Source organism: Sus scrofa, chromosome 17, assembly GCF_054392235.1.
Source record: "Sus scrofa isolate SSC_HxYL_T2T_F1_AM1 chromosome 17, Sscrofa_HxYL_maternal_Yorkshire_Landrace_v2.0, whole genome shotgun sequence".
Classification (NCBI taxonomy): domain Eukaryota; kingdom Metazoa; phylum Chordata; class Mammalia; order Artiodactyla; family Suidae; genus Sus; species Sus scrofa.
In genome coordinates, this window is record NC_139399.1 from 58,787,806 (window position 1) to 58,801,424 (window position 13,619).

General features: G+C 48.6%; 1 protein-coding gene across 8 annotated transcripts in view; it reads right to left on the reverse strand.

The window, feature by feature from the left end:
* Positions 1-476: 476 nt before the first annotated feature.
* KCNB1 (potassium voltage-gated channel subfamily B member 1) overlaps positions 477-13,619 on the reverse strand; it is a 104,957-nt gene continuing 91,814 nt past the window's right edge. For 7 of the 8 annotated variants that reach the window (XM_021077287.2, XM_021077288.2, XM_085002852.1 and 4 more), the window contains one exon: positions 477-3,552. In XM_021077287.2, coding sequence (XP_020932946.1) covers positions 1,543-3,552 — 2,010 coding nt within the window. In that variant the 3' untranslated portion in view covers positions 477-1,542. 8 annotated transcript variants of the gene reach the window in all.

The following is a 13,619-nucleotide window of genomic DNA, read 5'->3' on the forward strand; positions in this document are numbered from 1 at the left end:
CAGAACCGCTCACAATGCATACAAATACTTATTGCTTTTGTCTGTACCGGCTGCATTGATGGCTGCAGAAAGGAGAGCTGAGCTTTTAGTACAGACAGTGACACTGAAAACACACCAACGGCTGGTTGACAAGAAAGAGAACAGAGTAAAACACCCAATGCCCAACTGTCTACCTCATTCTTCTGAGATGTTTATGTTTCCTGTACATGTGACTTTCGTAAGAGGCCCCAAGCAAGGGTCATATACCCTTCCTGATGCGGGGTGGGGTGGGGGTTAAGGGGAAGCTTCGGGGGGCAGGGAAGGCGCCCATGGACTTTGACATGGCAGACAGCAAAACCAACACAATATCACCCACTGTGGCCGTGGCCAGACACATGCATGGAGCAAAACCCCAACTACAGTCCCAACAAGTGGCCCACGGGAAATTGAGCTTGTTTTAAAGTGCAAGATGTTGACACTGTCCCTGGTAGAACCTATTTTTGAAAAACATAAAGTGCTTTTTATTTTAACTTTTCTTTAAACTTGGATACCACAGGAAACAAAAAAGAATTTCTATCATAGTAAATGCTTTCCCTGCCTCAGCAGGAAGTATTCAAAAGTTGGAATGGGGCATTTCGACTGGGGACTTTTTTTTTTTTCCTTTTTTTTTTTTCAGGTAAAAAAAAAACAGATTTTATTCTGTTCTTCAGTGACATACAGTCTCTTTGAATAAGCTAATCTTTTGCATATTTGACACTTGCGTATCGTTTGAGCCTACACTAGCGATGTACAGAAAGCATTTTCCTTCTACGACCCTAAAGCAACACTCAGAGTTCATCCTGTTGGCTGAGTGCCCACCTTCTGAACCCCTCCCGGATTGCCAGGGGCAATTAGAATTGAGTACAAGTGGTGCAACTCACCCTGATGATATCTCAAAATAAAATCTCAGGTACTATGGAATACTGAAGTCAATGAAGACATTTGAGTAAGGGTTCTGCGCCGGGATCGTGGCTTATGGTGCAGCTTTCCCCATGACACAAGCAATCCCCGTGGCCTTCTAACAGTGGGATCCACCCGTGAGGTGATGGACAGAGGTTCCTAGAGTTGGCCAGGCAACACCCAAAACCAAACTGGTCAACCCACTCTCTCAATACCAGCCGCTTGTTCCAGCATCCTTCTCCAGCTGGAGCCAGGAGGGATGGAGCTGTTGACCTCAGAGGCTGTGATGGAGAGCCATGAGAGAAGAATGGGGAGTAGGTGGCCTTGGTTGTGTCTAGAATGTGGTAGTGGTGGCTGTAAGTTCTGCTCGTGTCATCTTCCAAAGAGGGCAGTGGAGTTGTTACAAGGAGGTGCCATACTCTATGGCTTGGCCAACTTCATTCTGGTGGATCTGTTACAGCTCTCAGGGTTTTAAAGGAGCTTTCTCTGGAGTCTCTCTTCTTTCTGGGGGCTTTGCAGAGCCTTATCTGTTTCAGAGTACATGCAGAAAAGCTCCGTTGCAGGTAAGCTGAACAGCACTCCTCTTTGGACCTTGCCACAAGTCTCTCCTCCATGTGGGCTCGTTCAGATGCCCTGATCCCGTGTGCTTCCATGGGCTCCTCCCCCGGGCAACACACGGACGTCGGGGGAGATGTGGTTCTCAAGTTTGCACTTTTCCTGACCACTGGGAGCTTTTCCAGTCAATGCTTCTGTTGAGTAAATGCAGTTCTGCCTTAAGAACTTAGGGGAGGTGGGTAAGGGGGAGCTTTCAAAGTGGTTCTTTTCTGATCTTGTCCCAATACTGAACTTGGGACTAGTGCTCCCATGGAGGCTCTTAGGAGGGCTGGAGTCCACACTGTAGAGCACTTGCCCCTCATCATCTGTGTCCGCGTCAATGTACTGGTGGATACCTGCTTCAAAGTTGAATGCTATTGCTGTGTGTTTCTCGGGCGACCGGGGGGGTGTCCTAGCACTTGCCGTGGTGTAGATAGAGGACTCTGGACTCAGCACAGGCCTGTCCAAGAGTGTGGCACACTCCAGTCCAGCAACAGCTGCTGCAGCACCCCCCCGGTTCCTAAGAGGGTCATGGTACATCCCCAGAACAGGGACTAATGGACTGGGATCACCCTCCATGAAGTTGACTTTAAGCGCTCGAAGCTTCAAGGGGTTGGTGGTCTTCATGGAACTCTTGGGGCTCTCAATGAAGAATGTAGAGTGATGGCTGGCATCAGGAGTGGGGTTGGCCTCCACAAACCTACCACCCGTGGCACCCAGAGCTCCCCGCCAGCCTACCTCTGGGGCCATGCTGCCCCCAGATTTGCTGGGGAGTGATGCCAAAGGGCTGTGGGAGAATCTGGTGGCTTCAGGGAAGTCCGTGGCACAGCTAATGAAGCTATCAATGCTCGACATGCTTCGCATATCAATGACTCCTTCTGTACGGGTGGGCAAGGGGGCTACAGGGCTGGGGATACTCTCCATTTCAAGTTCTTCCTTTGGTTTGCTCTGTGTGGCTGACTCCTTGGTATTGAGAATTGGTTGAGATTGGGTCTTGGCCATTTTGTTGTACATGTCTTCCAACTGCTGGACGTTCAGGTGCTGAGGACTAGAAGATGACCTGGCCTTCTCAGGGGATCCCTGCTCCTTGGTTTCAAAGGACTTACTTGAGCTGGTTTCGGACAGTGTCCTCTTCGTCCATTTCCACTTGTTGGGAGACAAGTGATTATCTTGTACTTTGTCCTTCTGACCCATGTTCTCTACATTTTTCTCAACCACAATATCCATCATCTCGATGCTCCGGGGGAATGCATCCTTCATGTTCATGGACACGATGCTGCCATTCCTCTTGGCTCTCTCCAAAGCCTCTCTCCGCTTGATTGCTTTCTCCTGCCTCTTCTGCTCCTTGTAGAACTCAGAGAAGTTATTGACAATGATGGGGATGGGAAGAGCAATCACCAGGACCCCTGCGATGCAGCAGAGACCCCCCACAATTTTCCCCAGGAGAGTCTTGGGATAGATGTCTCCATACCCAACTGTTGTCATGGTAATGGTGGCCCACCAGAAAGAGGCTGGGATGCTTTTGAACTTGGTGTCATCCTCATCCTTCTCGGCAAAGAAGACAAGACTGGAAAAGATCATGATGCCCATAGCAAGGAAGAGGATGAGCAAGCCCAGCTCGTTGTAGCTCCTCCGCAGGGTGAAGCCCAAGGACTGGAGGCCAGTGGAGTGGCGCGCCAGCTTAAGGATGCGGAGAATACGCATGATGCGGAAGATCTGGACCACACGGCGGACGTTCTGGAACTGCAGCACACTCTTATTGGATTCAGTGAGGAAGATGGTGACGTAGTACGGCAAGATGGCCAACAAGTCAATGGCGTTGAGTGGGCCCTTGAAGAACTTCCACTTTTTGGGGGAGGAGAGGAAACGCAGCAGGTACTCCATGGTGAACCACGCAATGCACACAGCCTCCACGTGGGCCAGCTGGGGGTTGTCTGTGGTCTGGCCGAACTCATCGAGACTCTGCAGCTCAGGCAGCGTGTTGAGTGACAGGGCAATGGTGGAGAGGACGATGAACATGATGGAAATTATGGCGAGGATCTGCGAGGAGGAGAAGAGAGTGGGGTTTAGGGTCACCCTAGTATCTGGGACTGCAGGAGGTCCCCCAACACTCAAGAACATTTTCACATCTCCCCAGTCACTTAATGATGATGTTTAAGGTAAAAAGATTATGTATTCAAATCCATTTATCATATAGAAACTGAGAGCCAAGAGAACTGACATGATTTAAAACGAATCATCAAGCCCAGGGGTCAGCAAACTTTTTCTAGAAAAGGCCAGATAGTAAGTATTTTAGATTTTTGAAGCCCATGAATTTTTTGTTGCAAACACTTTACTGTTGTAGCATGAAGGCAGCCTTAGATAATACATAAATGAATGAGCATAGCTGTGTTTCAATAAACCTTTATTTACAGGAGTTCCCATCACGGCATAGCGGAAACCAATCCAACTAGGAACCATGAGGTTGTGGGTTCGATCCTTGGCCTTGATCAGAGGGTTAAGGATCTGGCGTTCCCGTGAGCTGTGGTGTAGGTCGCAGATGCAACTCAGATCCTGTGTTGCTGTGGCTGTGGGGTAGGCTGGCAGCTGTAGCTCCAATTTGACACCTAGCCAGGAAACCTCCATATGCCGCAGGTGTGGCCTGAAAAAGCCTAAAGCAAAGAAAAAACCCAAAAAAACAAAAAACCTTTATTTATATAAACAGGCAGGGGGCGGAATTTGACCCGCAAGCCATCGTGTGCTGTCTTGTGATCTAGAGCACTGGTTCATAACTATTACGGGGTGGGGTACTGCTTCCACAACATGATATTAATGATAATAACAATAGTTACAATTTAAGGAGAGTTCACTGCATGCTAGGCACTGTGCTTGTCACTTTTCATGCAATTCCTTCCTTCATTCTCCTTTTGGTATATATATATATATATGTATATATATATATATATAATGATTTTTATTTTTTCCTATGATAGCTGGTTTCCTGTGTTCTGTCGATTTTCTACTGTACAGCATGGTGACCCAGTTACACATACAGGTATACGTTCTTTTTTCTCACATTATCATGCTCCCTCACAAGTGACTAGACATAGTTCCCAATTCCTTACTTCATTCTTACACCATTAAGTATTATACCTCCAATGAAGAGATGAGGAAACCCAGGCTTCCAAAGCTAGTAAGTTGCAAACCCAGGGTTTTAACCTGGGTCTGTTGGACCCCAGTGCCTGAGCTCTTAAGGCTGTGTTAGAAAGGCGATGAAAACCACAGACCTTTTTGCTAAACCCTCAAGGTTTGCAGGTGATTTCCAGGGAGACACAGACATCCTGGCCCCATGCTATGAACTCCTGACTGGACTATGAAAGTTGAAGCGAAGGATCACGGCTTAAGTACCTTTGAGTGCCCTGAATAAAGAAGAGGGTTTGACCCTTGAAATTAATGGAACCTAGGCCAGCCTACGGCTTATATGGAAATGCAAGCAAATGTAATAAATTGCTCTGAGGGTCTTTTTGTTTGTTTTCCAAAACTACAAATCCGACCACATCACTTCCTTGCTTACTAAATTTCTCTTCGGGAAAAAAACAAAACTCCTAGACTTCTCTCTCAGCCCTTCCCCTCAAACCCACAAAAGCTGCCTTCTTCTCATAGACTCGCCTCTCCTTTTCAGCTGCCCCTGCTAAAGGGCTGGAGGTGAGGGGTCTCCATGCTTGTATCATTTGATCCTGGCTGATGCTGAGCGGCCCAGAAATGGACAAGCCCACCACAGAAAATTTGAGTTCAGGGATCCAGGGGTGAATGGGTTTATAGGATGGTGAGCCTCTGAATTAAATGGCCAAGTAAAATCTTGGCTCCAAGCAGCTTCAAGATGTGCCCAAGCTTTAAGCAACTTGTCTCCCAAGTCGTAGGGGAACATAAAATTCATAAAAAAAAATCAGAGAAAGCTGAACCTTTGAGCGCAGCCAGAAGTTAAAGCGAAGAGGCAGAGAGAAGGTGCTGTTGAGGACACAGGAGGTTTGAAAAGGGTGTAGAAGGCTACGGTCAGGAGCTCGAGCTCTGGTATCAGGCTGTTTTGGGGTCAAGCCTCAGCACTTTCACTTCCTTACTGTCAGCCAGACATTTAATCTAAGCCTCAGTTTGCTTCATCTGCAAAATGGGATGCTAATAACAGTATCTATCTCAGTTGCTATAAAGCCTAAATGTGTTAACACATGCGAAGCAGTCAGGACAGCTTCCAGCAGCACCTAGTGAATGTCTAATAAATGCCAGCTACCCTCACGGGGGAAATAGCTCAGCCCACACCACCCTGTCAGCCCAGACCACCCAGCCTCCTGGCGGCCAGCTGCTCTTTGCTTCTCATCCTTGCTCTGGAACTGCTTGCCGCATCCTGAAAGGAAATGCCATTCTTGCTGGGGTGAGCATGGGAGGTTTCTGTTCCCTGTGATCAATCCCCAATTGGGACACGCAGTTGCTAGGTTGCTCTGCATCTGGCTCTGAGCCCTCTCTTTGGCCTCTCCTGCCACCTTCCCAAACTTAAAAGCTTCTCCTCTATATGATATCGTTGCTCAGTTCTGCAGGTCTATGTCCTCTCTGACCAGTGACCGCCAATCCAATCCATTTTTTAAAACCCAGTCCATTTGGCCCCTTCCTGCAGAGGTCATCTCTGGAGGGGCCAGCCACTTCATCCTCTGGGCTCCCTCGTCATTCTGCCACGCCTTGGGGGGGGGTAGGTACTTACCACACACAGCCTATTAGAGGTATGCGTGTGCCTGTGAATGTGCCCATCACTGCCCAGAATCTGTGAGCTTTAGGGGCACAGCGATGGGCTCTGAGATTCATCTCTGCACACCCAACACCTAGGGCAGCTGGCTCCTACGGTGTTTGTTGGCTGTGGCTCAAGTTCATGGAGCACAAGTGGAAGCGCCAGGACCAGAATTCAGTTTTCAATGTGGCTACTACTTATTCATCATTTTCTATGTGTGAGGCACTTTGCAAGGTGCTGGGGATACCACGGGTAACAACGGAGCTCTGGTGTCTTTCTAGGCCAGCTCAGAAGATGGAAGGGAGTGTCATGCCACATGCAGTGTTTCCCTGACTTCAGTTGTTCTACCAGCTTCCTGATTTTTTTTAAAGCTTTTGCGTTTTAACTTCTTGATTTGTACTCGAGAAAGTAAAATTCTGTAATAACTTTCTAAAATGACATATCTGAGGGCGTTCCCTGGTGGCCTGGAAACGTCTGCACACTGCAGGCACAGCCAAAAAAAAAAGATACCTGACAAATACAAATGTAGACCTAATTTATATATATTTATGAACCATAATCAAAAGAAAACCTCTAAACCCACCACCCAAAAAACAGAGCATGCAGCAATAACTCTGACACTTCCTGTGTGTCCTCCTTCACGCATGTGATAATCAGGTTTTACTCATTACCTTTTTTTTTTTTTTTTCCGGTCTCTTTAGGGCTACAACCCGAGGCATATGGACGTTCCCAGGCTAGGGGTCAAATCGGAGAAGTAGTTGCCCACCTATGCCACAGCTACAGCAATGTGGGATCCAAGCTGTGTCTGTGACCTATACCACAGCTCATGGCAATGCCGGATCCTTAACCCACTGAGCAAGGCCAGGGATTGAACCTGCGTCCTCATGGATACTAGTCAGGTTCATTTCCACTGAGCCACGACGGGAACTCCCCGGGTCATCCCTTTTCTGTAGTAGTTTTTAATACAAATGCATGTATCCCTAAATTAATGATTGTTTCCCTTTGCTTAGTTTTGATGTAGTATTATACATTCTGCCACTTGAACTATACTTTCCTTAAGACTACAAAAACACTACTCACTTTATTTTAGCCTTGTCCTAAGAAAGAATCTTTGTGAAACTGATTTTGCATATTAGGGATGCATGTATTAAGTAGTTGTTAAAATAAATAGGTGATCATTGGAATAAAACTTCTGGAACTCCTGCATCGAGGTTAAGAGTGTGAGCCTTGGAGTTGGAATCCACCCTGGCCATTTATCAGCCCAGTGGCTCTGGGCATTGACACTTTTCTTGCCTCAGTTTCCCTTTTTGTAAAATGGGGATCTTCCAGTGGTTCTTTTTTCCCTTTTTTGGCCACACCTGTGGCAAGTGGAAGTACCCAGGCGACGGGTCAAACTGGAGCTGCAGTCGCCGGCCTACGCCACAGCAACAGCAACAGCAACACCAGATCTGAGCCACATCTGCGATGTACACCATAGCTTGTGGCAGTGCCAGATCCTTAACCCACTGAGCGAGGCCAGGGATTGCCTGCATCCTCACAGAGACAATGTCATGTCCTTAACTGGCTGAGCCACAATAGGAGCTTCCCAGTGGTTCTTAATTTGGGATGATTTTGAGCCCCCAGGGGATGTTCGGCAAATTCTGCAGAAATGTTTGGTTGTGATGATTTGGGGGAGGGGTGCTACTGGCAGCTGGTGCGTGGAGCTAGGGATGCTGTTAAATAGCCTGGAATGGGCAAGATGGTCCCGCCATCCCTACAACAGAGAATCATCAGGCCCCAAATGTTCATAGTACCAGGGCTGAGAAACCCTGGGGTGTGCCCGTAGTCACCCCTCAGCAGCTGGAGCAGCAGGAAGGGAGACCCTGCACGTGTGGTTGTGAGCACAGAGCTGCGGCCTTGGGCTGCCTCCCCCAGTGGACCTGCTGCAGTCTCTGACTCCTGGCCTCAGGCTGGCTGCAGGAGGAGGAGCAGACTCCTGGGGAGTCTGTTCCTTTAAGAGCTGGGAGGTCTCATTTCCCCCAGAGGCTGGCAGGGGAAGCCCGCTCCAGTGTCTAACCCCCAGATGACTCCAGGGAAGGCCCACATAATTGATGTCTGCTGACAGATGCGTGACTGGTGCACCTGGCTGTTGTACGGTCCTTAGCAGAGTTACTGAAAGGCGGGCCCCCTCCTGAGAGGCACCTGAAAATATGCACACTCCTCTCCCCTCCTCTTAGCCTAAGGATGCTCAGGAAAGAAGAAAATGCAGGCAGAGGCCTCACTGCATCTCGGAGGTAGGGCCTCCGCTGCTCAGGGTTGGGTTGGGAGGGTCAGAGTGTGCCAGGCCCCCTTCCCTGGCACATGGAGGCATCAGATAGCACACGTGCTAATGCATCGTGAGGGCTTCCCTGACCCCACCCGCCTAGCTCTGCCCACGAGATTGTTTTCCCTTTCAGACCCACTGAAGCTCTCTGGGTCAGGGTTACTCTTCCTGGCTAGGGAGCTTTTGAATGTGACTTAAACCCTCTGTGCCTCAGTTTCTTCCTCTGTAAGATGGGCGGGTGCACTGAAAGGCTGCAAAGAGAATTCATTGAATTCAAAAGGCCTCAGATCAATTTTTACTGCCTTTGTTTTTTCACAGGCTTATACTTATTTATAAGCTGGTTGGACTTGGGTTTGAATACTAGTGTTATTTATTCGCTCCTGGCTGTGTGGCCTTGGACAAGTAACTTCCCCTCTCTGAGCCTCCATTTCTTTATCTCTAACATGGAAAGTAATTGAGCACTCACCACAAAAAAGCCACTTAATATAATTAATTATTGACTTATTATTTGGTGAATTTATTGCCACCTCTACCCCCAGGGACTGGACCGGTTGCTTCTGAGGTCCAGGACTATGTCTGTGGACCCCAGTACCCAGCGAAGGCAGCTGGCACCCTCTAAACAGTGTGGAAGCCAAATGAACAGTGTTGAGCTGATCTCTGAGTTGGGCCCCAGGGATGGGGAGCCAGCACTAAATCCTCCCAGCTCCAGCTCAAACCCTTGACCAGGCCTCTGCATTTCCAGCCTTGCTTTCCTGGGATCTGAGCCCAACTGGGTTTGGGCAGGACTCCAGGAACCCAGGGAACAGAGGCAGGAACCAGGACTCAGAGACTGTCCCCAAACTCTCTCCCTGCGAGGAGGTTCTGAATCCTGCTGCCCACTTGTCTGCACCAAATGGGGAGGGGGCTTTGGTCCTCTGAGAGAAGAGAATGGCAGGTAGGGGTACCCAGGGTGGGACTCCAGGGTGCTGGAGCCACGCCCTTCTCATCCTAAAAAAAATGTTGGCTCTGGTGGTTGATCACAAGATGCCTACCTTTGGCTCCAGTAATAAACAGACTGTCTGTCATTTGCTCTGAATACTCCCCTGCTCTTCCAGGAATGTGGACAAGGCACAGAATGTCCATGCAGAAAAGGGCCCTGGCTCCTCTCTGGAAAGATGGGGCGAATCAATCAGAGAAGGGAAAAGGACTAGTCCATGGTCACACAGCCCACTGGGGTCAAGTCTGCACAGTGACACTGGACGCTCTGCTGAGCCGAGAGCTGTGCCTAGTGTCCAGATCCTGCAAAGTGCTTTCCCATCCCTCCATGTTTACAGCAGCACTATTCACAAGAGCCAAAAAGTGAAATCAATCTGAATGTCTATCAAGTGATGGATAAACAAACTGTGGTCCATCCAGACAATGGAATATTATTCAGCCATAAAAAGGAACGAAATACTGATACTTGCTGCAATGTAGATAAATTATGCTGAGTGAAAGAAGCCAGACACAAAAGGCTGCATAGTATATGATTCCATTTATATGAAATGTCCAGATAAGGCACATCTATAGAGACAGAAAGCAGACTGGTGGTTACCAGGTGCAGTTAGGGATTAACAATTAATGGGAATGAGGTGTCTCGCTGGAGTGATGAAAATGCTCTGAAATTGATTTAGGTCAACCTGACAAATTTACTGAAAGATCAATGAATTGTTCACTGGAAATGGGTGAATTATTTGCTATGTAAGCTAAGCCTCAATAAAGTTATATAAAAAGCATTATATAGGAGTTCCTGTCGTGGCACAGTGGTTAATGAATCTGACTAGGAACCATGAAGTTACAGGTTCAATCCCTGGCCTCGCTCAGTGGGTTAAGGATCTGGCGTTGCCGTGAGCTGTGGTGTAGGTTGCAGAAGCAGCTCAGATCCCGAGTTGCTGTGGCTCCGGCATAGGCCGGTGGCTATAGCTCTGATTAGACCCCTAGCCCGGGAACCTCCATATGCAGGAACGGCCGTAGAAAAGACACGCACAAAAAAAAGCATTATAAAAAATGCTTTCCATAGAGTATCCCATTGCTTTGAATCCTCAGGACTACATTGATGGGTCATAGGAGAGAAGCAGAAATTCAAGCAACCCACAGCCCCACCGTAAATCCTGCAATGGCTCCCCAGCTCTCAGATAAAGTTCTGATTCCTTTGCATTTAGTCAGCATGTATTTATTGAGCACTTGCTAAGTGCTATGCTAGTCACTGGGGATGAAACATGGATAAGAAAGATAATTTCCCCGGGCTTAGGGAGCTGGTAGGGAAAGGCAGACAAGAAACCCCATAAACCAATAAAGGAGCAAGATGCTGTCAGATGGTACCATGTGCTACACGATATTGAGAAAAACAAACCAGGGGCATCAGTGGAGGAGCTTTGGGGGTGTCCACATGAGGTTGGTTAGTCAAGGCTGGCCTTTCACAGGAGATGCCTTGGCTCTGAGACTTGAGGGTGTAGAATGCGTCATTCAAACATCTGAGTGGTCCAGGTAAAACACAGCATGTGCAAAGGCCCTGGGGTGGGAATGAGCTTGGCATATTAAGCAACGGAAACAAGCTCAGTGAGGGGGCTTCATGAACCAGGTGGAGAGTGAGAGGAAATGAGAGCAGGAGGGGAGTTCCCACCATGGCACAGCAAAAACGAATCTGACTAGGAACCATGAGGTTGTGGGTTCAATCCCTGGCCCTGATCAGTGGGTTAAGGATCTGGATCTGGTGTTGCCATGAGCTGTGGTGTAGGTCGCAGACGTGGCTTGGATCTGGCTTTGCTGTGGCTGTGGAGAAGGCTGGTGGCTATAGCTCCAATTCGTCCCCTCGCCTGGAAGCCTCCATATGTCACAGGTGCGGCCCTAAAAATAAAGCAAAAAAAAAAAAAAAAAAAAAAAAAAAGGCAGGAGGTATAACAAAGACATTTGGATTTTGTATTAAAACCACCTTTTGGGAGTTCCCGTCGTGGCGCAGTGGTTAACGAATCTGACTAGGAACCATGAGGTTGCGGGTTCGATCCCTGCCCTTGCTCAGTGGGTTAATGATCCAGCGTTGCCGTGAGCTGTGGTGTAGGTCGCAGACTTGAATCCCGCATTGCTGTGGCTCTGGTGTAGGCTGGCAGCTACACCTCTGATTCGACCCCTAGCCTGGGAACCTCCATATGCCATGGGAGCGGCCCAAGAAATGGCAAAAAGACAAAAACAAAACAAAACAAAAGAAAAAAAACCACCTTTTTTTTTTTTCCTCTCTCTAGACCATGTCCTCTATTTTCCTATTCCGTAAGGAATCCTGGCAAAACCCCTTAAATTCCCGAGCTGCACTGCCATGGTTGCTCATGCCTCCAGATCCTTGCCCAGGCTGTTGCCTTTGCCTAGAGGGCCCTCCCTCCCCCACTTCTCCTGCCTGATTCCTATTCCCCATTCAGGCCCCAGCTCAGAGGCCACTTGCTCCATCGAGCCACCTCTGACTCCCAGGCCTAGGGTAAGACCGTTCATCCTCTGTGTCATCTCACAGCCCCTGGGCTTCTCCCTTCACAACCCTGATCTTGCTGAGCTGGAATTTTCTCCTCTGTATCCTACGACAGCTGCACAGGGACCCAGCTGAGTTTGTCCTGCACTGTTGTGTCCCTGGTTCCCAAAAGAGTGCCTGGCACAGAGCAGGTGCCCCTAAATAGCTAATAAATGAATGAACAGGCAAAAGAGGGAGATGGAGGCTCAGAGAATGAAGTGACTTCTCCAGGGCCACACAACTGGCAAGATTCAGATCTGGGACTCCGGCTCAGGTCTGAGTGTCTCCCCAAGACGTTTTCAAGGACAGAGGAGGTGGCGGTTTCTGGACCATCAAACCTTTCGCTCCATTTATGGTGCTTCCGCTTCCCCAGCTTTAAGTGGAGATTGCAGATGGGGAGTTTTAATCAGAAGGGTCACTGGTGCAGATCCGATTAAGGGGATTGGGAGCAGGCGGATGGTTTTGACTCCCTTCTCTACAGGTAGGGGCCTCAGGTGGGGGGATGGTGAGAAATTGGAGTTAGGAGGCTGCAGGGGGCGCTCATGGGCACAAAGGGACAGGAATCCAGAGATCATGTGCTTGGAAAACAGGAAGGAGGTCTTGGGGGGAGCCAGGCAACAGAGGCCTTCGCCATGAGAAGGCAACAAAGTCATAAAGCTGGCAACAGAGTGCAGTGGCCTTGCTGGGGGTGTCCCAGGCATTATAAACCACAGGCTGAGAAATTTATTTTTACTTATTTGCCCAAGATTCAAAATTGGGAGATTTCACCTAAAAATCTAGATTTTCAGACTCCCTTGGAACATCAGATGCTGTGTCTAACTCAACTTGCATTCCCGATGGCAACCACTTGCTGGCGCTAAGGAGCAGTGGCCCCTTTAGACACGACATGGCTCCCCAGTGTCCACAGGCCGCTTCACTGCTTTCAGTATCTGTCAGGTCTCTGTGGGAGTCAGGTTTGCATCCTGGACCCAGTGATAGGATATTGAAGACAGTAACACTTCCTGAGCTGCTACTATGTATGAAGAACTTTCTAGACAAGATCTGCATTTAATTGCACAAGCCAGGAACCTATGGGTCACACCTGCCATATCCAACCCCATCCGTTGCCTTCATACTCAGACTGTCACCAAATGTCAATTTTGGCTCACAAACATCTTTGGATATGTTCCCTTCTCCCCATCTGCTAAGCCACCACCCTGTCCCAAGCCACTGTCACCTCCCATTGGACCACTGCAAACAGGTCTTTCTGGTTTCTGGTTTCTTCAAAGAGCTTCTGGCCCATTATGGCAAAGACCACTAGATGTCCCCAATATCTAGTCTTCCCTTCTTCCATTGTGACAGAGTTTCAGCGGGACAAACGACCACCCAGAATAAAGACTACATTTCCCAGCTTCCCTTGTAGTTAATATGGCCGTGTGACTAAGCCTGGGCAATGGAATGTGAGCAAAAATGATGCCCGCCCTCTCTCCTTTTCCTCAGATGTGATGGGCAGAGCTGGAGCAAATATCTCAGATCTGAGACAGAAACTAATCCCAGCCCTA